Genomic DNA, 27267 nt, shown 5'->3' with positions numbered 1-27267 from the left:
ATCAGAAATATGCGTTTAGTATAAAACTGTGAACAGTAGACCTCACATAGTCTTCTTATCCACAAGTAACTGATGTCACCTGTCTGAAATGTTAACAAACTCAGTTCACGTTTGAATTTGTATTCCATATAATGATAATCTAATAATTCATTCAGTTCCGTGCTAATCTTCCATATCATGAAAATTATTTTTTTTTTCAAAAAAATATTATAATTTCTTCAGCATCATTCAGCTCATTCAACTATTTCTTATCACCTATTGAATTTGTTTTTTCATATGTGAGAATATTGATAATGATGACCATGCATATAATAATACCATGACTGTAGAACAAAATAATATTGAAACCATAGACCTTATGGACATCTGTAATGCATGCAAAATGAATAATCCACTTGTCAGCTGATTGATTATGAATAATATTCTATAGTGTGATTAATCCTATCTTCAGAGTAGATGATTTATGTAGGCTAGTGATATCGGAGTATGGTAGAATGATTCCTTTTATTTTCATATTATCCTTAAAATGCAAAATTTCAAAAAACCTTGTGTGTACATCGACGCGCAGTTGAAAAAGGAATATTCCTGCCAAATCTCATAGAATTCTATCAACGCGTTTGACCTTAAATGCGTTACATACATACAGACAGAGACGAAAGAAAATCCGAGTTAAAACATAGACCTTACGGCGTTCGGTCAATTAGATTAGTTTATTGGTAACAATGAAAATATGAATATGACGATCCTCGTTGAATTCAGAATCTTAGTGTAAAATTGCAAGTTAATGATGATGCGTCATTCGTGAATTTCCTATCTCGTAGGCCGTAAGACGATTCTTTACTTCATCGCTTTATTATATTATTATAGGTGAATTTGGCATAGGTGAATTTGAAAATTCAGCTTAGATAAAGATTGGCTCATAGAGCTTCAAATTCTCATTTCAGATCAATCATATATTGTGTCTCCTATTTTTAATCAAATATGGCATCGTATGTAAAGGATAAAACACTTTAAACTAGAGTCAAACATCTATAATCTTATAATACTTCCAAGCAAACGTTTGAGTAAACTTTTCAATTGAGTACTGTGAACCAATTGCGAATTAATCCAATGAGCATGTACTATTTATGACAGTTTTATGAGTTCTATTGATTAGTTATAGCGGTAAAGTAATAGTGGAATAAGGAATGTATATAGTAATAACACTTACAAATTCATTTTCCTCTTCAATGTTTATCCTACACAGCTCTTAGCTATTACAAATATATCTACAATCATATTTTAAAGACTATGGAATATTGAAAGTATATCTCATGAACTCACTTGTTCTTTACACTATTTTACATCCAGCATTTAACCTATTTACTAACATTACAAAGAAATATTTAAATATAATAATACAATCAGATCACTAGAATCAGTACCGTACTTATCTTACAATTAAAAATTATGATGAAGATGACTTAGATGAAATATTTCATGACATGTTGTTTTCTAAATTTGAGCTTTGATCTCGGTTGGCGGTTTACAGCCATTTCCACATTTACATTTGAAATTTTTTCGGTTCAACTCTCTCATATCAATAACATTGAAATTTTCATTATCAACAATTTTGTAGCAGTTGTTCCTGAAAGTCAAAAAATCTTTGAATATGCGTTCATAAGCGTCAAAGTACATCTTGACAATAAGTGTGGACATGTTCTTTACGCCAGCCTTATTAGCCAGGTCATTGTAGTAGGTTTGCATTGATTTGCCGAGTGCAGTCAAGTCTCTCAGACGACAGCCTTCGTTGAGTTTTTTCGCAATATATGTTTCCAGCTCATCAAGCATTTCATCTTTTGAAGGCAGCTTGATGTCTCCAGTTACTGTTTTGATGAAGAATTGAGTCTGAAACAAGAGAACAAGAGATCATAACATTTAATAAAACATTGTAAGAATGGTATTCTATGAAATATCATAGTACCTACAATAAGCAGCCGATTGTTATTTGGAAGGAATTTAGTTGCTCTTTTTGAAAAGTGAATTTTTCTTAATATTACTTTCTATAAAACTTAAATGAATTCGATTTCATTCAACATTCTCAATGTCTAGGTTAATTTATGCTAACACAAAAATAGGTACTGTATAAGAAGAATAGTTGAGGTTCACAAGAATATTATTATTGAATTCATAAGTTTGATTTGGAAGTGAGATGCATGAAAATTCACAGTTCTTAACAATTTATTGAAATACAGTACCGGGGTACGGTAGTAGAAAAAAGAATTCTCCATTCTTTGTTATTCATAGTAAATAATTGAAAGTAAAATGAAGGAACTCACTGTAATAGCTGTAATAGACTAGCCTATAAAATTTATTACAATAAAATTATATAGTTGGAAAGGCAAATTTTCATTTGATTGAATCATCATAGGTATATCTTTCTGGTATTTTTCAATTAATTTGAATAACGTTTGCAGGCCCAGCCTACTACTCATTATACTCTCATAAAATACCATACAAAATTCGTTGTTGGTTATCCATATCGTTTTCATTATTATTACTATCCTATTTTAATATGAATTTAAAGTGAGAAAAACACTTTAAAGTTTTCCTCATAGTACGATAGTAACAATTTAAAAGCAACTTATAGATAGAGCCTAATTGACCGAGCGAAGTGAGGTCTAAGATACAAGTCGACGGTTTGGCATTTCTCTAAATGTTTAAATGTTCAAATGTTTGAATGTTTAAATGTTTAAATGTTTAAATGTTTAAATGTTTAAATGTTTAAATGTTTAAATGTTTAAATGTTTAAATGTTTAAATGTTTGAATGTTTAAATGTTCAAATGATTAAATGTTTACCTCAGCTACTATAGTAACTCAGTTACTATATCGGCGTATCTTTGGCGAACAAAATTCTTCCACCTCAGCTAAACCTGTGTACTGAATTTTGTTTAATATGTTTCCATCAATTATTGAAAAAGGCGAGGAAAAGCAGAAAAGTTGAGAAAACGCTAATTTTGGGCGTATCTTTGGCGTTATTTCAAATTCCTTCTAACACAACATAATTGCACCCCAGCTGAGCTTCTATAGTAAATTTGAACATTTTCTGTTCATTTGTTCTCGATAAAGCTGCGAAAGCGCAAAAAACGCTGGAAAACGCAGATTTTGGGTGTATCTTTGGCGCTACTATTTCAAATTCCTTCTAACACAACATTATTGCACCCCAGCTGAGCTTCTGTAGTGAATTTTAACATTTTCTGTTTATGTGTTCTCGATAAAGCTGAGAAAACGCTAAAAAACGCAGATTTTGGGCGTACCTTTGGAAATTTTTCCAAATCTGTTCTTATTGCGGCTCTAAAGAGCCAACTGAACACACCTACCAAATTTGAAATGTTATGTCATATTTTCATCATATATGTTAGGACGATCCAGTCGGGGGTCCAGACTAAACGTCTGGCTAAACGGATATGGCGAGCGAAGCGAGCCTGACGGCTAGTAATATAATATTCCCAGGAATAGCTCTGTAGCAGTACACCCAATCAATTTTTCCGCGATAAATCAGGACCTCCTAAAAAGGTATTTAGGAGGTACTGGATAAATTGGTATTTAGGAGGTCCTGGATAAATGCATTTCAATCTTCAACTTGGTGCCAACCTAACAAAGTCAACTCAACTTAATGCCAACCTGACAAAATTTTTAATTTAGTTACCAGAACAACTGTTTCGAAGAGGTACTCTCTCTTGATTATAGTTCTATATTAACATATGGTATGGACATTTCAATTATAATAATTTCAAGATATGGGAATAAGAAGAATATACATGCTAAAAGACGAACTTTAAACCCTTAAAAACCACCGTTAGAGTTAAAATATCGCCAAAAGATTTCTTAGTGCGCCTCTAAAGGGCCAACTGAACATACCTACCAAATTTGAACGTTTTTGGTCCGGTAGATTTTTAGTTCTGCGAGTGGGTGAGTCAGTCAGTCAGTCAGTGAGTGAGTGCCATTTCGCTTTTATATATAGATAAATCAGCTGTCGAGTTGATTATAAATTGCATGCCATGACGCATGTAATTCAATATCTCAATGTAACTTGGTAAAAAATCAACAGCTGTGTAGACTATAAATTGCATGCCTCATTGAATGCAATTTTTATGCACTATTAATGTCTTCTGGTTTTCTCGCGCTAAATTTCAGAAAGCGTTTTATGATAATTAAATCTTGTGTAAGCATGATCTGATCAAATAAAATAGTTGGTGTATGTGGATGTGGTGCATCTGGGCGCCTAGATGTCTTCTGGTTTTCTCGCGCTAAATTTCAGAAAGCGTTTTATGATAATTAAATCTTGTGTAAGCATGATCTGATCAAATAAAATAGTTGGTGTATCTGGATGTGCTAATGGTTTGGGACGTCGTTCAGTTATAAATGTTATTTATTCTATTGATAAAATTTTGTTCATTATTTGTTATTATATCCTTCATTTTTTATAAATTTTGAACTCCCAATTTGTTTTATTTGTACTTTCTTCATAAGTATTTGAAGTCTTTGTATTTTTCATTTAGAATTAGGTGGTATTTTTGTTGTTTGTATTATTTATTATTGCATAGCTCGTATTATTTTTCTTTTTTCATTTCTATCTGTACAATTTTTTTTGTTAAGGAGACATATTTGGGAAAACCGTTGTCTCCATTGTGAATAAATAAATAAATGAACTATTGATTGCATGCAATTAATAACTAAAATAACATATAGTATTGTCTCTCGAACTTTCTCTGCTTTGAACTTGGGCTGTCCTGATGCCAGTATGATTGTCTTGAAGGAAATAAGCTTTTGATGTTAGTATTTTTGATACATCAACCCCAACATCCATTAGCCGTTTTCACAACGATATCTCGCCGACACGACATACAGACAGGATTTACTCTGATGGACAGTATAAGAGGAGGCTGCGGTTTATAACTGCGCGAGGTCTACTGTTCACAGAGCTACTAGTGATAGGTACCTAATGATTTTTTGTACTCATTTCAATGAGTACAAAAAATCATTAGGTACCTATCACTAGTAGCTCTGTGAACAGTAGACCTCGCGCAGTTATAAACCGCAGCCTCCTCTTATACTGTCCATCAGAGTAAATCCTGTCTGTATGTCGTGTCGGCGAGATATCGTTGTGAAAACGGCTAATGGATGTTGGGGTTGATGTATCAAAAATACTAACATCAAAAGCTTATTTCCTTCAAGACAATCATACTGGCATCAGGACAGCCCAAGTTCAAAGCAGAGAAAGTTCGAGAGACAATACTATATGTTATTTTAGTTATTAATTGCATGCAATCAATAGTTCATTATTTTCTTTATTCACAATGGAGACAACGGTTTTCCCAAATATGTCTCCTTAACAAAAAAATTGTACAGATAGAAATGAAAAAGAAAAATAATACGAGCTATGCAATAATAAATAATACAAACAACAAAATACCACCTAATTCTAAATGAAAAATACAAAGACTTCAAATACTTATGAAGAAAGTACAAATAAAACAAATTGGGAGTTCAAAATTTATAAAAAATGAAGAATATAATAACAAATAATGAACAAAATTTTATCAATAGAATAAATAACATTTATAACTGAACGACGTCCCAAACCATTACAGATACATCCAGATACACCAACTATTTTATTTGATCAGATCATGCTTACACAAGATTTAATTATCATAAAACGCTTTCTGAAATTTAGCGCGAGAAAACCAGAAGACATCTAGGCGCCCAGATGCACCACATCCACATACACCAACTATTTTATTTGATCAGATCATGCTTACACAAGATTTAATTATCATAAAACGCTTTCTGAAATTTAGCGCGAGAAAACCAGAAGACATCTAGGCGCCCAGACAAGCTGTTATAAGTTCTTTGCATCCTATTTAATAGTGCATAAAAATTGCATTCAATGAGGCATGCAATTTATAGTCTACACAGCTGTTGACTTTTTACCAAGTTACATTGAGATATTGAATTACATGCGTCATGGCATGCAATTTATAATCAACGACAGCTGATTTATCTATATATAAAAGCGAAATGGCACTCACTGACTGACTGACTGACTGACTGACTGACTGCGAGTGGGTGAGTCAGTCAGTCAGTCAGTCAGTGAGTGCCATTTCGCTTTTATATATAGATAAATCAGCTGTCGTTGACTATAAATTGCATGCCATGACGCATGCAATTCAATATCTCAATGTAACTTAGTAAAAAATTAGCAGCTGTTTAGACTATCAATTGCATGCCTCATTGTATGCCTCATTGCATGCCTCATTGAATGCATTTTCATGCACTATAATAGTTTGTTATCATATTTAATAATTAAATAGGATGCTAAGAACTTATAAAAGCTCGTCTGGGCGACTATAGATGTCTTCTGGTTTTCTCGCGCTGAATTCCGGAAAGCGTTATATTTATGATAATCAAATCTTGTGTAAGCATGATCTGATCAAATAAATAGTTAGTGTATCAGTGTGGATGTGCTTATGGTTTGGGATGTCGTTATAACTGCGCGAGGTCTACTGTTCACAGAACTACTAGTTTATAATGATGGAGATATGACTATTCAATTTTCATTGCTATAATTGAACACATTTTTCCTTCCTTTGTATCCTTTTTTGACCGAGCGAAGTGAGGTCTAAGATTCAAGTCGACGGTTTGGCATTTCTCTTAATGTTTAAATGTTCAAATGTTTAAATGTTTAAATGTTTAATGTTAAATGTTTAAATGTTTAATGTTTAAATGTTAAATGTTTAAATGTTTAAATGTTAAATGTTTAAATGTTTAAATGTTTAAATGTTTAAATGTTTAAATGTTTAAATGTTTAAATGTTTAAATGTTTAAATGTTTAAATGTTTAAATGTTTAATGTTTAAATGTTTAAATGTTTAAATGTTTAAATGTTTAAATGTTTAATGTTTAAATGTTTAAATGTTTAAATGTTCAAATGTTTAAATGTTAAATGTTTAAATGTTTAATGTTTAAATGTTTAAATGTTTAAATGTTTAAATGTTTAAATGTTTAAATGTTTAAATGTTTAAATGTTTAAATGTTAAATGTTTAAAGTTTAAATGTTTAAATGTTTAATGTTTAAATGTTTAAATGTTAATGTTTAAATGTTTAAATGTTAAATGTTTAAATGTTTAATGTTTAAATGTTTAAATGTTTAAATGTTTAAATGTTTAAATTTTTAAATGTTTGAATGTTTAAATGTTTAAATGTTTAATGTTTGAATGTTTAAATTTTTAAATGTTTAAATGTTTAAATGTTTAAATGTTTGAATGTTTAAATTTTTAAATGTTTAAATGTTTAAATGTTTAAATGTTTAAATTTTTAAATGTTTAAATGTTTAAATGTTTAAATGTTTAAATGTTTAAATGTTTATATGTTTATATGTTGCGCATTTACGGCGAAACGCGGTAATAGATTTTCATGAAATTTGACAGGTATGTTCCTTTTTTAATGGCGCCTCGACGTATAGGTTTTTGGAAATTTTGCATTTAAAGGATATTATAAAAGGAAAAAAAGCCTCCTACATACGCCAATATTAGAGTAAAAATCAGACTATAGAATATTATTCATCATAAATCAGCTGACAAGTGATTACACAGATGTGTGGAGAAGCCAGTTAGTTCTATTGCTGTATTTCCACAAGGTCTATAGTTTCAATCAGGTACTTGTGGATGAGAATACTGCGTGAGGTCTACTGTTCACAGAACTACTAGTTAGTACGGTACACAATTATAATTACAAACAAAAAACAAAAAAAATGCCTGAAAAAAATATGAATTTTTAAAATTATCAGATAAATCTGATGGCATTGCTAGCATAGACAAAATAGAGTCTGTTCTTTAGCGAAAAATATCAATTCAAATTATTTTATACCATTTATCCTATAGCAGAATGTAGACTCACCTGAATGTCGACAAGATGGAAGATTGGCAGATGTCTTGGAATGCCAATTATTGCCATTGTTGGATGTTCAATGTTGATCATGTGCTTGTACAGAGGCTTCTCGAAGTTGTCTACAACTACAATACCGCACTCCTTGCTCAAAAATGGATAGCTTGAGACGTAACCTGCAGCGAAAAGTTTGTTTAATGACATTGTCTGAGGATTAAAATTATCACACTTAAAAAAAGATTCAATGTTTGAAAAATCCCTACTCTACTGAATCACAAAACAAATTATAATTTTATCACAAACCCCATTTAGATGAAAATCTAGAATCATTTTGCCATAGAATTCGTTCATATTTTTTTGAGATAGGGATATCAGCTACATAATTTGAATTATTATTTTGCTCTGGCTTGATTTAGAAACATGGTTTTCATGACCTGATTATCTTAATGCAAAAGTCGAGTATCTAGTAAGCCTAGAAATGATATCCTAATATCATAAAGTCTTCAAATTTCAGAAATAAAAGGAGGATTAATTCAATTAACCTGGCCGAGGCGTTGCATCCTTCAGTCAGCTAGCTGTAGGTGCATGGGTTCGAATCCTGCCGGTCGGCATAAAAGTTTGAACATCTTATCAAATTACTTAAGCACATTCCTTTATCCACGCACAAGCTGAAAGCTCATGAGGGCATCATCCGAAATCGAAAAAAATTATGAAATCATTCATTACCGGTTTTCCATCATTAGTGAAAAATAAATTATGATTAGTTCTAACATTCTGTCAACCTTTAGCTATTTGAATAATCATTCTATTTATCATCCTCCAAGCATGAGTTTCTATTGAGGAAAATTAAGTATTGAAATGTAATTCTTTATCAATATAGTTTATAGGCTATACCTGCTTATATATTTTATAATTTGTATGGTGTTTGATTTATTGATATTTTCAGTAATTAATTTTGTTTGATTAAATAACTTTTCCGATAGGGCTCAATAAAAGTTCAAATTTTCAATTTCATTGAAAAATTTAAACAATAGTCATTAATCGGATGAAATATGAAATAGACCGGAAATAGAATAAGTTGGATAAGAAATAAATAAAGCTATCTATAACCCAACGAAGAACTGCAAAACTTACAATACATATCTACAACTATGAAAGATAGAAAATAATAGTCAAAGGCATCAAATAGGAATACATTTAACATGATTCAATGATTATTTATTAATTGTGGATAATTTTTTTAATTTTTTTATTCTCTTACCTGTGCAGTACAAAATGATATCAATATCACTTTCTGTTGCATCATTGAAGATAACTGTGTTCTCTGTTAGAGAAGACACATCAGGCTTCAATTCAACATTATCCGAGAACTTTAAATTCCCTGCATAGTCTGTGTGATGACTCAAGTAGACCTGGAAAACGAAAGTTCAATCAGTTAAAAAAATGGAATTGATAAAACAATTAATTCATTTAAAATTATCAGGAAGAAATTATATGAAAATGATGAAAGTTCTAAAAATGGTTTAATAGTTGTAGTTACCATTTTTAGAATGGTTGATTTAGAATAAATATTGCCTACTATACAAGTTACGGAAGCCTCAGCTGACGTCTTTCACTATCTCTATGGAGATAGCTAAGATTATGATGTTGATTAAATAAACAATTATTCTTTGTCTGAGTTTGAATGAGACGTTTTATTCCTATCTACTTAACTGGTGCCGAAACCAAAATATTATCTAGTATTTTTAGTTGAAGTTAATAGGAATTTTCGGATAGATTTTGAAAATGCCAAGGAGGAAAAAGGAAATTGCATCAAATATTGAAATTACCGGGAAAGAACCACCACTTATGGACGTGAAATGTCTCATGAATTTGATCGGATCAATTCAGGAGTTCCAAGGAGAGGTAAAAGAACTTAGTCTATTCTTGGAGAGAATAGATGCCATCCATTCTTAAATTATTGACAGCAATTTTGATGAATTAACAACTACAAACCTGCATTCGTTTTTCTTGTCTAGAATAAGTACATCAATTATGGTTGATTTGGGAGTATCGTTCAGTTCATCTTGGGAGGATGTTAAAAAAGCCCTTAAAGAACGTTATGCAGGTGCAAGGAAATCAGTCTCTGCAAAGGCAATAAGAGTGTTGGAATTGAATCGTGATTTGGGAAAGTCAATTGGTAGTTTTGCCAATCGGTTATCGCAATTGGTTAAAGAATTGAAATCGAAAGTTTTAGATTCGTGTAATACTAAAGAGGAAGGGGTATGGAGAAATAAAATCTATGAAGAGTTATCAATGGAAGTTTTGTTAAGAGCAGCTTCGGAGCGAGTATGTACGAGTGTGAAAATTGCAAAACCTCAGTCTTTAGAAGAGACTATTAAAATTGTCAAAGATGAGGAGTCTTATTGGAAAGAAGCTAGTCATAGACACTCAAATTGGAGAGTGGTTGAGAATAAGAGAAGATATTCACTTAATAGTAGAACCTCTCCTGTTTATGGTAACAGATCGAACCAGAAATGGAGAACTGATTTAAAGGGATTGGTTACTAATGGGAAAGGAAATAGAAAGGAAAGAGAAGGAAAATTAGCACGAAACGAGTGTTGGGAGTGTAGGGAAGAAGGGCATTTTGCCAGAGAATGTCCTTACATTTATAGAAAGGAAGTTACCCCAAAAAAGAATTTTGGAAGAAGAGAAGTCAATGCTTTGAGGAGGAAGGAAAATCGCAAAAAAAATTTGGAAGGTAGTTCTGATGGAGAGAGTTTAACCTTTGACTATAGAAAGAATTTAGAAATATAGAATTTAGAAAGAATATAGAAAGAATATTTCTTTCTATAGTCAAAGGTTGAACTCACTCCTCAGATAGTGAAAATAGCTGTTACCGTTATGAAAGTCAATATCGAGAGAAAAATGAAAAAGACTGGCCTGAATTGAAGGAAAATAAATCAACCAAATTATCGACAAAGAAAGGTAGGAATAAAGATTGAGGATTTCGGATGAGGAATATAGGTAGCAAGGAACAAAAAGTGGATTGCAAAAAAGGAGAGCTACCTATATTTTATGTGAAGAGTTGGGATGTTTATTGCTTGTATGATACAGGATCGGACAGTACAATAATTTCGGAAGAAGCAGTAATAAAAATTGATCATAGTTTGAAAATAGAAGGGTGTTCTTGTGAAATGTTAACTTTGACAGGAAGAAAAGCTTTAAAAGGGGAAGTAGATTTAAATCTGTTTGGATTGATTGGTTTTAAAAAAATTATGAGAGTTCATGTATCAACAGAAATAATGAACAACAAGTATGATGTGATAATTGGTTGTGATATGATGAGAGATCTTGGAGCTGCTCCTATCAATATAAATGGTCAATGGATAATCAAGTTGGGGGATAGAAATTATAAATCGAGAAATTCAATTGCTAAAGAAAAACATTTACTAATGGGTTCCATTGTGAGAGGAAATTGTAATGAACAATTAATAGACAAGGAACAAGAAAAATTAGCATTCTATATGCTGGAAAAGTATAAGGACACTTTATATAATGAAGGAGAGAGTCTGACAACAACAGGGAGAGTTCAGCACTCAATTCAATTAAAGTCATCAAAACCAATATTTATAAAAGCCAGAAGGTATCCACATGCAATGAAAAAAATCATTAGAGAACACATTAAGGATATGCTAGAACAGGGCATTATGAAAAAGTCTATCTCTCCATTTTGTAATCCATTATGGGTTGTACCAAAAAAGTCTTCCCCTGGAGAACCGCCAAAACATAGGGTGGTTGTAGATTTCAGAGTTTTAAATGATCAAACAGAGTTGGAGAGATATCCCCTTCTAAGGCTAGAGGATATGATTGACAGAATGCACGGAGCTAAAGTTTTTAGCACTCTGGATCTAAAGTCGGGATACCATCAAATAAGAATGAATCCAAGGGACATGGAGAAGACAGCATTTAGCTTTGAGAGAGGACATTATGAATTTACAAGGATGCCTTTTGGGTTGAAAAACGCAGTACCAACGTTTCAAAGGCTGATGGATGAGTTTTTAGAAGACATAAATGAAGAAGCAATACAAATCTACATGGATGATATCATTGTGTTCAGCAAGAATCTCGAAGATCATAAAGCACATCTCACACAGTTATGTGAAAGAATAAGGAAGTTTGGCCTTAAGCTGTCAAAGGAAAAAACTAACTTGTGTCAATCTGAAGTGAAATTCATGGGTCATGTGATTTCGGAAAGTGGAGTTCGTCCTGACAGCCAGAAAATTAGTGCAATAAAAGACATTCCAATTCCAAAGAATTTGAAAGAGATAAAAACATTTTTAGGCATGGTCGGCTATTATAGAAAATTCATTCACAAATTTGCACAGATGACTGAACCATTAAAAAACTTATTAAAAAGAGGTGTGAAGTTCCACATATCATCAGATGTTATCCAAGCAGTTGAAAAGTGTAAAGAAGCAATGTGTTCAACGCCTATACTTCAGTTTCCAGATCTTCAACAACCCTTTACATTAACAACAGATGCTAGTGGGGAAGCAATAGGAGGTGTACTATCCCAAAATGAGAAACCGGTTGCTTTTGCAAGCAGGAAACTTACTCCGGCCGAGAGGCGTTATAGTACAATTGAAAGGGAATTTCTTGCTATTGTATGGTGTGTTGAGAATTTTAGACCATACCTTTACGGAAATGAATTTGTGCTAGGAACAGATCACATGCCACTTTTATGAATGAATAAGCTGAAAGAAACATCCGCCAGGATAACCAAGTGGAAAGAAAAATTGGCTGTTACTCATTCAAAATTCAACACATTAAAGGAGTAGATAATGTAGTTGCTGATTGTTTATCTCGGAATATAAATCCTCTACAAGTGAAGCAAATTAATTTGGAAGTGATGGAGAATTGCATTATAAATGATAAACGTACGGTAATCAAATAATTCTTGAAAGACAAAACTTTGGAGGTATAACAAAAACTTCCCATCGTTATGGCCCAATTCATACTTATACAATTACAATTGGCCCTCAGGCGACAGATGATGAACTGAAACATACAATAAAGCAGTTGATGGTAAGGGGGAAAGTTTATTTTATATTTTCCAAGGAAAAAGATTTTATTGATAAAATTAAGAGCTTTCATAAAGATGAATGCTGGGACTCAAAAATACACTTGATAATTTGTGATAGACAAGTTAAAACAGTTGAAGATAGAAGAGAACAACAAGAAGTTGTAGAACAATATCACATTGGAAGGACCAACCATAGAGGGGAAAAGGAAACGTTGCAACACCTGAAACGGCAGTATTATTGGCTGAATATGGCCAAAACAATAAGAAATGTGCTGGGAAAGTGTGCAGCATGCAATATAGCAAAATATGACAGAAAGCCTTACAAGACGCCTCAGATGGTCACACCTACTCCCGCAAGACCAGCAGAAATAATTCAAGTTGACATTTTCTATTACAATAAACTGAAGTATCTTACTACAATCGATTGTTTTACAAGGCTTGCTTCTGCATGGATTTTAAAGAATAAAACAGCCAAGTGCATGGAACAAAATTTACTAGCATTTTTTGGGCTCTTCAATACCCCCAACATGTTGTTAATGGATAAAGGAAAAGAATTCGACAACAATCGGATCAAAAAACTTTTAGAGGAACTTGGTATAGACAGCCACTTCACTACGGTAGGACATCCGCAATCTCATGGAATGATGGAACGTTTACATAGCACGCTAACTGAACATTTGCACTTATTAGAAGTTGATAGAAACATCTGTGGGGAAGAAGCAATGGCAAGAGCTATTCTGGCATAATTATAATAGTAGCATACATTCTTCAACAAATTTTTCACCATTTGAGTTAGTTGAGCATCCAGAGGAGCATAGAGAAGTGGAGAGAAAAATCATGAACGAGAAAGTTCGGAGGACAAAAAAGTATAATTTGGAGGTGGCTGAAGACATGAATAAAACAAAAGTAGGTGACATAATCTTCAAGAAAAATCATCACAAGAGAACGAAATCGGATCATAGATTTGTTGGACCATATGAAGTGATTGATCTACTACATAGGAACCGAGTGGAGGTAAAAAAGCAACACAACAATGGACGAGGTAGACATGAAATTGTGCATTTGAATGAGATTAGAAGATCGAAAAGAAACTATAATGAAGATGAGTAAGGAAAGATTTCCAAAATGTTTTTATTATGTTGTTTTCCATGTTTTGTTTTTATGAGTTCTATTTACATCTCTATAATAGAGATAGTAAAGACTGGAGGGGGGTAGTTACGGAAGCCTCAGCTGACGTCTTTCACTATCTCTATGGAGATAGCTAAGATTATGATGTTGATTAAATAAACAATTATTCTTTGTCTGAGTTTGAATGAGACGTTTTATTCCTATCTACTTAACTTACATTCAATTTGAAAAGACTCAATGAAATTTATTCATAGTTTGATAGTTTCAGGACTGAACGAAAGTCACACCATATGAAAATTGATAGAGTATCTGAGAAAGAGATTTTCAAGAATATCTCTTCAAGTAACATTAAAAATAACAGTTCATTTTGAATATTTAAAAAATGCAGAATTTAACAAACCTGCATCCAAAAAGAATTGTGAAATTACAACTAATTAACATTATAAGTCTATTATGATACCAATAAGTTGAAGAGTGGAACCAGAAATATACTTATCATTATAAACAAAAGGTATCAGAAGCCTATCCACTAGGTATTACAACAGTATTATATTGTATAAAATATGTTGATAGTATTAATGCCTATTAAATCAGTAGACTAGTGTATGGTTACAATGATGTAGGCCCATTAGGATGAAATTGGAGTAAATAAAACTATCCATCTGATAAGTTAGGTACTGTCTGTATAATAATTTAATCTAATAATTTAATTTAATTTACTAAAGATTTTCCGATGTAAAACGATATGAATAAAATTATGATAAATAAACAAATTATTAAGACATTGCTGGAATTACATATATAAAAATTGTGCAAAAACCATTCTAGAATATCTTCGGGCTAAAAAATTATTTTTAATTGATCTGTAGCAGTTAGAAACAGAACAGAAAATAAATTAAATATAATTTTCCTATGAGTCAAAAGTCTGAAGTATAAGATATTTGTTTAATATGATATAAATCCAGATGAGTTAAGAAGAAAATAGACCGTGGCTCAAATAATATGCATAAGTTACTTCAAAGTCTGTCATAATTTTATTCATAGAAATAATACCGTATTAGCCTATATTTTCAAGATTATTTTGTTTTCAAGTCATTCTCATTCAAATAATCTAAAGAAAATTATTATAAACTAAACTAACTAAACGAACTAAACTAACTAAACTAAACTAAACTATACAGTCTTTGTCGTCACACAAACGGGTAGTGCAATAATATGATAGTGACATTAATTCTTACAACATTTGATGTTTGATGGGACAAATTTCCATATTCAGATGTACCGTACCGTATATCATAGTTAATTGATTCGATGATATTTGAGACGCTCCTGATATGTAATTTAGTTCGCTGTACTTTTATGCATAATATGACAAGATCAGTTAATGAGTAATTTCGAATCACAAATCGAATATCAAATTTTTAAAAGAAATAATGTTAGGCTACTCACTTTTTTAGCAACATTTGACACTTCACAAGTGAGATCCAAGCCAGAAGGACCTGCTCCAATAACCAGTACACTTTTGCCCTGGAAAGGTAAGGGCTCTCTGTAATGATGACTGTGGGTTTGAACGCCTTTGAATTTATCTTTGCCTGGAATCTCTGGGTACCTTGGTTTACTGTTGTGCCTGCAAATTTGATATTCTCATGATGAATCATAAACAAAAGCAAAGTCTATGAGTGTGTTTATATGCCTCCTACTGAAGATTATCCTAACTCAATATTTACCTATTCTCCACACTTTTAAAATTTTGGAGTGGATATCTTTCCAAGGACAAACTTTTGGTTAACTCTATTGGTGTCCTCTAGCTCATCATTTTGTTCAAAGACTATGATTTGTTGATAAATTCATGCAAATTCTATTTGTGAGCATCAATATTAAGTTTTGTGAAATAAGTACGGTACCTAGCCTTAATACAAAAGACCAAATAAATGAGTTGATAATAACACAGTAGGTACCGTAGTCATGCATAAATGTAATGAATAAATTCTCAATTTAATGTTTCATCATTCCTTTTTTAATTCATAGAATTATTCCAATATATTTCTACAAGTTCAATTCAATGGGTTCTATTCATCAGTAATGAACCAACAATTACAGCATATTCATGTTTTTCCAAGAGGTGATCAAGAGTAGGCTATGTACCCTCTAAATCAAGAAGACATTGACAGTTACTCACCCTATGCATAACATGACAGCATCAAATTCCTGTATCGTCTCAGAGTTATTCTTCAAATCGACCACTGAAACCTCCCAACGCTCATTTTCGATTGGTTTGATTTGTTTCACATGATGCTGGAACTGGAATAGCAATACCGGTACCAACTTGTTAATATTTTTAATCAAAATTAAACTTGAGAATACTTTTAGAACTGGTCTCTCGATTCCATCTATTTTTTATGGAATATTTATATTTCTTTAGGTGGATGCTGGTATTTTTCAAGTCGAGTAATTTATGTTCTGTTTTTTCAATATTTCTATTATTATCATGATTAATAGATTTATCAATCTGAATTGAATATTTCAAAAACTGATGCTTAGAATCAAAACTATGGTACTAAACTGCTTACATCCAGATTTACTACTTGATAACGCTTTCTAGGGTGGAATTAGATTTACTTAAGATTTTAATTACACCATTATTTTTGAAATTTTTAATATATGTGATACCGTATTTAACTTTTGAATATATTCGACCTTTTCTATCTTAGTTCTACCTGATTTGTCTAAAGGAATCAAGATTTTATTCTCACAAAAATATTCTCTTAATATTCTTGAGGATATAACCATACTTTATTCTCATAGAGAACGTCTTACCTTGATTATTTCCTTGAGATGAAATTTGTCAGCATAATCATTTAGGTATTGCAAGACACCTGTAGCAGGCAAATATGACACCTCTCCTTCAGCATGAGGAAAATCAGGAAATGACATCGCTTCCTTGGGTAAGTTTGTTCTGCAACAAAGATTAAATTGCATTTTCACTTCAGATATGCCAAAGGATTTCAGTAAGAAATTATTTTCTTCACAATATAATTAATTTGCATTATCTTATTACATGAATTATTGAATAGACTTGAAACGTTGTCAACGTTTTAAGTCTATTCAATAAATTATGGAAAAGTTCCACAACATCAACATTCACGCTACAAACTTAATTAAACATAAATTATTCATTCATCTCAGTTCTACGGTAAGTCAATGTTTGTTCAAGTAACTAAAGGTTGACAATAAACACTTTCCAATAGACACCGACTCGTACCGGTTTGTCTTTTTTTTATAAATTTCAACAATGAAATTTCAAATCAACCACATGCTACAAAGTAGGCATATATACATCTATAATACTGTTAGAGGATGATCAACTATCGATCAATTTTTCATTTTACATAAACGTCAAGAAGTCAAATAAATAAAACTTGTTTACTGTTTATTATAACGAAGAACAACGCCCATATAAAGTCATCTCAATGTTATTAAAATAATGTTGAATAATACATTTTCAAAAATGATAAAAATCTATTGTTTTAGACATTCATCATTTTTTATAGCTTTTCATTTGTATTGTTGCCAGATTACATTGAATGAACTGACAAAAGTTGTAATAAATTGCTTATTAAGGTTGAATTGATTGATCATGCTGAGATCACCCGAAATTCTTTAACGTAGATGAGTGGGTTGAAATTACATAAATAGAAATAATCATCGTTTTTACTAACGCGTGTACTTTATAGCTCCATCTCTTGCTTATTGCTTAATACTTCTACTATCACACATTGACTTGTTCACTGTCTGAGCAATCGTAATAAATTTTAATTGCGTAGCTTACTCTTCACAGATTTCAGTTGATAATTCTTGTAATATATAATATTAATCAATTTTATGAAATTTGATGAAACTTCATAAATAATAATAATTCATATTCTGAAAATATGCTGGAATTATCAATTATTTATCCATTAGTACAAAATTACTTATCATAAAAATGATATGAATGGGAGAGCAAAAACAGTGGAGCCCTTCCTCTATCAAATTTAGATTATGAGTTCGAAATAATTAGAAATTATTAATGATAATGCATATTTATTAAATAATAAGGTAGGCCTATATCATTACCTTCAGGCTTCATTAAACTATATAGTTTGTATGATGTATGATACATCATGAAATGGACTCTGATGTATGATATGCAATTTTAAACGTGATTTCTTTCGAAGAAGCACAGTGCAGGCCTACTCCTCCTTTGAATAGGTTGGTTAACTATATGAGTAACTCATACGAATAAAAACTTATACAGTAAGATTACAGTACTCATACAAGAAAATTGAGTTAAGATGCATAGAATGAATGTCAGTTAATCACTCCACGCCAATTTATTGATTCATATTACGTTTGAATATCTTCAGTTACCGTACGGTACATTCTTGAGTGGAAAATTTTTCCAATCAGAATATTTTAAAAATATATCATCCTTCTATTTCATGGGACTCTATGATAATAATTTGTTGTTTCGAATAAAAAAGTCATACAGTGAATAAATTGAGTTAAGATGCTTAGAATGAATATCATTTTATTATTTCACGCATATATTTATTTATTTATTCATTCATACGTCGACAATAACCCAATGTGGAGATAAATACAATGAAGGAGGAAACAGGCAAAACCTTATACTACTTTCCTCCCGAATCTAGCTAGATACACAGTACCATATAGAGTGAAGATGCTGTTTAAAATATTTTCAGTTATAGGCCTATATGAAAAAAATTCTAAAATAGGTTGCGGTCTTCACTTACCACAAAACACACTTTTACTAATTTCCAACTCCACTCCACAAAATAGTTTTTCCAAACATCTATAGTTCATTTATAAAGATTGAATGATTATTACAAATTGAATAATGAATATTCACTGATTAATTCAACCATCAAATGGTTATAACCCTTATAGTGTCTCAATTGCGCCCTTAATAATGGCGATTAGTAAATCAAATTCAATAGAATAGCAGCATCGACTGACCTGAGGTTCTTGTACATGGACGAATGGACGGGGAGGCCATAGTTGTCGACGTCAGTCTGATCAGTGTAGACCCAGGTGCCGCCGATGACGGCCGCCTGCTCGTAGACGACACACGTCACACCACTGCCGGCCGCCGAGCAGTGCTTGGCAGCGCACAGTCCCGACACACCCGACCCGATGATTGCAACGCGCTTCTCCGTCTTCATTCTGCTGTCTAAAGTTCAAATTATTATTATTGATTAATTTATAATTATTGCAATTTAATAAATATAAATTATTTATGATAATTATTGTTAACATTGTAAAACAATCATAGATTGATAATTTCATTTTTAATTTAAACAATCATAAGTTGATAACTATTGTTAATATGTGTTATCTAAATTTGGAAGAGAATAGCACAAGGTTGCCTTATTTTTCCTCTCCCTATCATTTTGATAATGTACTTATTGTATAAATTAATAAAGAATAATAAATTTATTATTATTGCCAATAGTGATAGCTAGTGACAGCGTCGAGTAGTTTCAATATGAATACCAATAATAGTACCTACTACTAATGTCAACTGGAAAATATCATCATAGAATATTAAAAACTCATTGGAATAGGAAACATTGTATTGAAAATTATCAGTCAAAATTGAAACAATTTTGAAATGAGAAATATTTACGGTATCCAGAGGAAACTTCTTTTTCAATAGAACCAAGTTAACAGTTACTGATGCATTCTAATGTCAACTGGAAATACCATCATAGAGTATTAAGAACTCATTAGAATAGAAAATACTGCATTGGAAATTATTAGTCATTATCGAAACAACACTTGGAAATGAGAAATATTTAACCAGAAGGAACTTCTTTTTTGAAAGAACTAACAGTTGCTGTCTGTAATATTCAAATATTAACAGACGAGTCAAGGGCCCAATATAGAAAATATATTGAAAAATATAGAAAAATTGGAAATATATATATTAGAAGAAATAGTATGAATCATTAGCAATTCAAGTATAATTTTCTCTGAACGAATTTTAGATTTAAATATGTTAACAACATGCATGAAATTTGAAACAAAAATAGAGAGACTACCTTGGCTAAAATTGGCTAACACTCCTTTCCGCACTAGGTATTTGGATGTACCCTGATTTTTAATAAGCAGAATGTATATCTGATTGGAATGTTGAATACTTCAGTAGCAGAAGTATAACTGATATAAATGTTAGTAGCCTACTTGAATAATGAAATTAATTTGAAGATTAGTGAATCAATCTTCAATCACTAGCTCTAGAATAACTTCATTCAATCTTGATAAATTTTGGAGTATTGAATAGATGCCTTATATATTTTATTCCACAGGTGAGTTTCTCCAAACTCGTTCTTTATTATTATCAGTCTCAACTTTAGTTTCATTTTCAGTTTGTGTGGTGCAGTTGTGTGGAATCATTCAATTCCACCAAAAATACAACAACCGAACTAGAAATATTATCGTTCTCGCTTTTATTAACTACAGATTTGATGTTTTATAGCAATACTGTAAATATCATGATTATTATTATTGTTTCGAAGGTTTATAGGTCTACTGAAGATTAACTAGAATTCCAATATCTAAGTTTTTCATTGGGCATCAAAGTCGAAAAATAATATCAGGTTATCAGCAAAGAAAAATAATTATAATGACTCCAACGTTTACTTTGTAAACACAACGATAAAATATTAAAATAATGGGTACAAATTCCCAATAATTATTACTCGATTCACATTCATGACATTTTCATGAAGTTTCACTGTTGATAAGAACGCCAGTAAACAATATAGTGATTTTATAGTTTAATTCTTATTCGATGATCCTATAGACCTATTCAAAAGACAGATAGGTCAAACTAAAATATTCAGTTGTTTTATCTTTTAACTCTATACAGGAAAAGATTTCATTCATAATATGAGGAAAGTTTACTATTACTACGAAATACTTATCCATTGAGATCAATTATTGTAGTTGTGATAAGATAAGTAGTTGAAATAAATAGGCTACATACTGAAAGTCTCAAAAATAATGAAGAATTCAAGGAAATCAGCGATTGATGAGATTGTTGTTTTATCTTTTAACTCTATACAGGAAAAGATTTCATTCATAATATGAGGAAAGTTTACTATTACTATACGAAATACTTATCCATTGAGATCAATTATTGTAGTTGTGATAAGATAAGTAGTTGAAATAAATAGGCTACATACTGAAAGTCTCAAAAATAATGAAGAATTCAAGGAAATCAGCGATTGATGAGATTTATATAAACACCTGAAGTTTTTATGATTATATTTTTATGATTAAAAATATTTATGATATAGAACTTTTGAAATTATGCATTTTATACACTCGAAAATATTATTTATGTTATTGATTTCAATTCAAACTGATTCTTGTTTAGCTTTCACAAGAATATTCTTCATTTTAGATATACGGTACCGTATGTACGTTATGTGTTGAAGGTTTTATCCCAGTTTTATAAAATGAGTGGGGATAAATATTTAAAGGGAAATACTGAATAAGAATGTTTGGTTGGAAGGCAAACTAAATATGTTGTTCATTCATTAAGTACATCATCGAAGAAGAAAAATGAGGTAACCTTGTGCTATTCCTCTCCCAAATTTAAATAAGATTACACATAGTCCGAAATAGGTTGTCATACGGTACTTCTCAAACCTAACTAGCACCTTCTGAAGATGCTTCATTTTTCTGGGACCCACATTTTATAATATCCTTCCTGAGGAAGCAATGAGGCTGAATATTTTCAAACAATTTATCCGCAAAACGAAAAGTTGGCTATGGCTCCATTCACCGTTGGAAATTGAAAACTTCTTCAGAATGGTGAGCTGAGTAGGACTATACTCGACTTTAACTTGGAACTAAAGGATACATACATATAAGATTGTGGTCCTTTTCTAGAATATCCATTTCAAGATCCACTTGTTATAATAATAATAATTTATTTTTCGTAGTCTATATAAAATTTCATTATTAATGTATTTATGACACATTATATTATATCGATTCAAATCAAAAGTGAAATAGTATCCTTATATTGCAATGATTTATATCTGATTTTTTGATGTAGTGTATTTTGTTCCATTTCACTGATGTAAAAAATAACGCTTGATTTGATTTGAAGAAATATATGAACTGTATAACTTTTACTAGATTTTTCAAATAATTACCTACTAGTAACTGGTTCATATTCTCTCACTAGCGGAGTTTCATGAAAGTACCTGAGTATAAGAAAAATATTCATTTATTGGTTAGAATTTTATGATACCATAGTTATTAAATAAGCATTATACTATTTTCAATGGAGATTCATAGCTGAAAACATGTTTCAAGCACTACTTCCAAGCAGTTACAAATGATAGACTACTTTTTTTTCCAAGAAGATTCACTACAAAAATGTTTTGTGAAATTCACATAAACTTTCTAAAGTTCAGAAAATCACAATACGGTAATAAGTCTACAAGTAACTTTTTCATGCTTTGTTCACATGAAATTCAAATTCAATGATCTACTGTATAGCGACAGACAATAATCAGCTTGAGATATTGATCAAAATTTTTCTATCAGCTTAAAAAAAAAGAAATGTTCCTCTGATATAGTTTACAAACGACATTTTAAAAATAAGTTTATAGCTCCCAATAATGTCATATATGGAGAGCTATAGAGCTCTAAAATACAAATTATATCAATAATAATTATCATAGATATATTTTCCATTTGAAATATTATATGATCTATATGTAGGCTACTCTCCACGACATTGAAATATTTTGAAGATAGGTAGGTGCTAGATAGCTCCAATCTGAAAATTCAACTTTTTCAAGCATGATCAAATTTTTTTTAGAAACAATTCTATAGAAAAAGATAGGTAACCTAATTTGATAGCATCTATTCATGGAAAAATAAGCAAGAAAAGTAAATTTGAAGAACAGTGAGCCTCCAGACTAAAGACCATAAAATATGGCCTATAAGCCTGAACGTTTGCAAAATCCGTTTAAGCGATTGGATGACCGTTGTCTGGAAACCTTCCCCCTCGCCCCTCTTTCATGCCTTCTGCCACACCATTTTTCCCTTAGGGAAAATTTGGTAGCAGCCATATCCTGGTAGAAAAAAGCAAACACAGATTATTCTTTGAAAAACAATAGGCTATATTTGAACAAAAATAATATTCTAAACACATAACATATTCATATGTTGATATTATGAGCTCACAGTATTCAAATTCTGGTGAAATGATTCTGATGTGTACGGTGATTAAAACTTCAAAGAGGGTTAAAATATTCATTTATTATAATAACAGTGCTAAAACTGTTTTGTTGTGGAAATCCATTCTGAAGTAGAGTTTTCCTGTGTGATTACACCATTGCTCTGACGAGACATTGAGAAACACATTCAACAAGGTAAAAACTGGAGGAAATTATCTTCTTTTTTTCAATTCACAGAAAAAGGGAAAATTTCTCGATCAGCTTTTGCAAGATTAATAACTGTTGCATACAATCCAAGCAGATTCAAAATATCTTGAGTCCAACAGCAGTGCTTTTAACAATAATTTTCATTCACATTCGAGCTAATACTGAAAGTCCTCAATTCTAAGTAAAATTAACTTTAAAGAATCTATATAAATAAAAATCAAGCCTAAAATTTTGACATTCAATAACGTTTTTATGTGTGCACCGAATTTGATGATTTTATTTTAGTTGTGTTCGTTATGTTCAGGACCAAGTTTATGGCCTATCAAATTATTATAATCCGACTTCAGGACTCTTTCCTACGGTCCTTCAAAGTTTACATGTAATCCTTATGGGAAACAAATTGTGAGCTGGCCACACACGGAAATAAAAATCGGCTGTTATAATAATTGCGTCATACAATAGCCGTCGGTAGATAGTAGACAAGAGTGTGTGCTGCTCCATAACCAAGCTCCCATGTATTTTATTCTAAACGCCCCGACTAAAAACAAATAATGACTGATCTGTGTGTAACAATCCAGCAGTGCGGCCTCAGGTTGAAGACTTACATGCTCTAAAGACATTGCTTTGTTTCGAATAATTGTGCTGTCTTTGGTGTTCAGAATTAATTGATTTTAGTGAATTATTTATTTTGCAGTTGGAAAATTATCTATATAAATAAAATGCCGCATCGCGCCTTCTCAGGTGTGCATCCAGCTAAAGTTTGCATTAAACTATTTGGCGGTACGAAGTTCGCCGGGCCAGCTAGTAAGAAATATAATTATGTCATAAACCCTGAAGTGGAGAATGGCTGAGTCTGAAAGTGAAACATGTACTTACATATGCGAAATAATCAATCGAAGTCCTGAATTCTATGTGAAAATTCTGAAGGATACCGGTAATAGATAATAATAATTGAAGAAAATTGTATCTTATGGATCACCTCTGAGGTATAAAATTCCAAGTACAAAGAATACGAGGAGACAGAACGTACTAAATATATAAATTATTCTGTTATAGTTTCAGATTTTCTAATTAGCTGATATATGTAAAAAAATAATTTGAATAATAAGAATACAAAAAGTAGGGAAAAAGCATTGAATAAATCAAAGAAATTATTCAAGGTTGATGAGGATGCGCGGATATTATGTGTCTCTCATCGAAATAACATTTCTACTTTTTTATCAATCCTCATTCTTGAAAAAATAATGCAGTCTCTAAGTCTCAGGAAATAGTTTTGTTGTATTACTATTTTTAAACTGACCCATTTCGAAATGTTTGATCAATCTGGAGTGAAATGAAAGTCACTATCATTCATATATATTTCAAGAATAGCCTTCTTATAGAGACAGACTTTTCACTTTTCAGTTACGGTACTAAAAAACAGAGATGGGGATAATTAAAGTCTTGACTAGTCAGAACTATAGGCATAGTTTATTTGAAATTAATATAGGACAATTTATTTCAAAAATAAATGGAAGTAGCATTGGAAATTCCAATGATCAATATAAAATAAAAAGTTATCAAAAATAGGGAAAAAATAGGCATCATTTCATTCATTAGAAGCTTCATAGTAATAAAAAACACAAAAAATATCAAAGGAAGAGTTATTAAAAAAAAAATGGAAGTAGCATTGGAAAGTTCAATGATCAATATAAAATAAAAATTTATCAGAAATAGGAAAAAATAATGCATCATTTCATTCATTAGAAGCTTCACAGTAATAAAAAAACACAAACAATATAAAAGGAAAAGCTGTTTTAAAAATAAATGGAAGTAACATTGACAAATTCAATGATCAATCTGAAATAGGATAAAATAAATCATTTCATCTATTAAAAACTTCACAGTAATAAAAACAACAAATAACACACCACTAAAAGGACCAAATTCAATTTAAAAGAGATGAGCAGGTTGAAGAGATTGCTAGTGCCTATGAATTGGGTGACTCCATAATCTTAAATATGACTTTAAATGTTGAAATTTGATGCAAATATAATAATGATCCAATATTTTAGAATCATGCAGGTGATGACATTGAAAAATGAACTGACTTGTAAGTTGAGAAGATGAAGAACTCAATGAATGATCCGTGGATTTAAATTCACGTTCTGTAAAACTGTAACTGAAGATAATTCACAGACGAGTTGTTTGAACAAATTGACTTCTGGTCAATTATCAAAAGAAAGTTATATAATGGCTCTCCCCTCTCTCTCTCTTATCTGTTGAGATGTTGAATCACTAAAATTCATTCTAGAAGATGCAAGTTATTGGCTAGTGGGGTCAATACCAAAGCCATGTAGGGTGAATATATTGCGAATCATCAATTTATTCTTATCAAACTTGTACTGAATAGAGTGAGAAAATAGAATGACATTAATGTTAGTGATACGGCAGGAATCTAGAAAATGATGGATCAATTAAATGGCTTCGAATTCCTGATTCATAATTGGATGTTTTGCTATTAAAGGAATCTGCATGGAATTTGTCACTTCAGTTGGACATAATTTCATAAAAAGTTTTTGCTTTATTTTCAACAAATTTATCTGAATACCGTTCTTTCTTGGTCAAAACAAGTACCTAATAAATTGTACAACCCACCTCATTCAGTGAACTATCTTTCGTAAACAGTGATAATTACTAGATATGAGTGGAATAAACATAAAATATCTACTCTTTGCTGTTTTTTTTCTTTCTTCTTCTTGAGAAGAAGCTGCAACAATAACTATGCACGCAGTAATCAAATTATTCCACTATTCCACCTCCCACATTTGACTATTATTATAAACTAATTGATATTGCTGGATATAGATGGAAAACAATATAGTGCTTGTATATGTTTTCTACTGTTATTTTCCTTGTTGGTGTTGTAGGTACCGTACGTTGGAAGTTGAGTGAATAATTAAATGAAGAAAATTATATTAGTATCAGTGAACATTGATTATTATTTGCTAGTTCAAAAACATTTAGAGCGTGCCTCACGGTTTTTGTTATAAAGTCATGGAATTTGGGTACATTGATGTTTTTGTGAAAGCTATAATAGGTTACTATAGTAGGTTAAGTACTTATTATAGTAGATTAATATAGTAGGTTACTTTCCTTACCTACGGTAGTAGGGTAATGCTATGAAAGGAAAATTAGACAAAGGTACGTATTTTTACAAAAATGGAATTGGGCTTAAAATTATATTATATTTCAGTTCCACCGCCTTTTCACTAATGGCAAAACCCATTCCCTCCTGTGTATAATGGCAGAGGTATGATATCCATTGCCAATTGAATGGAAAGACTTGGTCTTATTTGATGGATTGACTATAGATCAACAAACTCAGTAAACTTTTAGTTTTTACACCGTCATCAATCTCTAATACCGTGATTACAATCAATTACTCATTAATTCTAATTACCCACTGTACCGTAATTTTTTATGAACAGATTATCAATCTCTAGTAATCTCTAGAATGAATAGGAAAAATAAATAAATAAATAAATATATACTCAAATAGACAATCAATTTCGTAAGAGATGACAGTAAGTATCTGTGATTGATTAGCATTCATTATTTGCAAAATTTTTCTGTATGCTTGGTATTGAACTTGAAATTGAGATATAAATGTCGCATATCTATACAATTGTT

General features: G+C 31.2%; 1 protein-coding gene across 6 annotated transcripts; it reads right to left on the bottom strand.

The window, feature by feature from the left end:
• Positions 1–1016: 1016 nt before the first annotated feature.
• On the bottom strand, positions 1017–25922 carry LOC111056340 (senecionine N-oxygenase). Of its 6 annotated transcripts, none has more exons than XM_039430830.1 (9): positions 25686–25799; positions 22354–22404; positions 19142–19355; positions 16940–17078; positions 16302–16423; positions 15572–15749; positions 9191–9341; positions 7942–8105; positions 1017–1887 (listed from the first exon to the last, which is right to left on the bottom strand). In XM_039430830.1, exons 2-9 carry the CDS (start codon positions 22370–22372, stop codon positions 1495–1497), a joined length of 1380 nt encoding a protein of 459 aa, XP_039286764.1. In that variant the 5' UTR covers positions 22373–22404; positions 25686–25799; the 3' UTR covers positions 1017–1494. The 6 variants fall into 6 exon arrangements, with proteins under 6 accessions (XP_039286764.1, XP_039286770.1, XP_039286767.1 ...); XM_039430833.1 differs by having other exon boundaries at positions 1214–1887; positions 25506–25795; XM_039430832.1 differs by having other exon boundaries at positions 1214–1887; positions 22354–23283; positions 25686–25795.
• Positions 25923–27267: the final 1345 nt, after the last annotated feature.

This window comes from Nilaparvata lugens, chromosome 6 (genome assembly GCF_014356525.2).
Source record: "Nilaparvata lugens isolate BPH chromosome 6, ASM1435652v1, whole genome shotgun sequence".
Lineage (NCBI taxonomy): Eukaryota > Metazoa > Arthropoda > Insecta > Hemiptera > Delphacidae > Nilaparvata > Nilaparvata lugens.
This window is presented reverse-complemented; position numbering and strand designations above follow the sequence as displayed.

Excerpts from the sequence above, each read along its gene's own strand:
- LOC111056340 (XM_039430830.1), bottom strand. Across the intron at positions 9,342-15,571 it reads TGTCAAATGTTGCTAAAAAA|GTCTACTTGAGTCATCACAC; the intron begins GTGAGTAGCCTA and ends TTCGTTTTCCAG. Across the intron at positions 8,106-9,190 it reads TATCATTTTGTACTGCACAG|GTTACGTCTCAAGCTATCCA; the intron begins GTAAGAGAATAA and ends TTTTCGCTGCAG.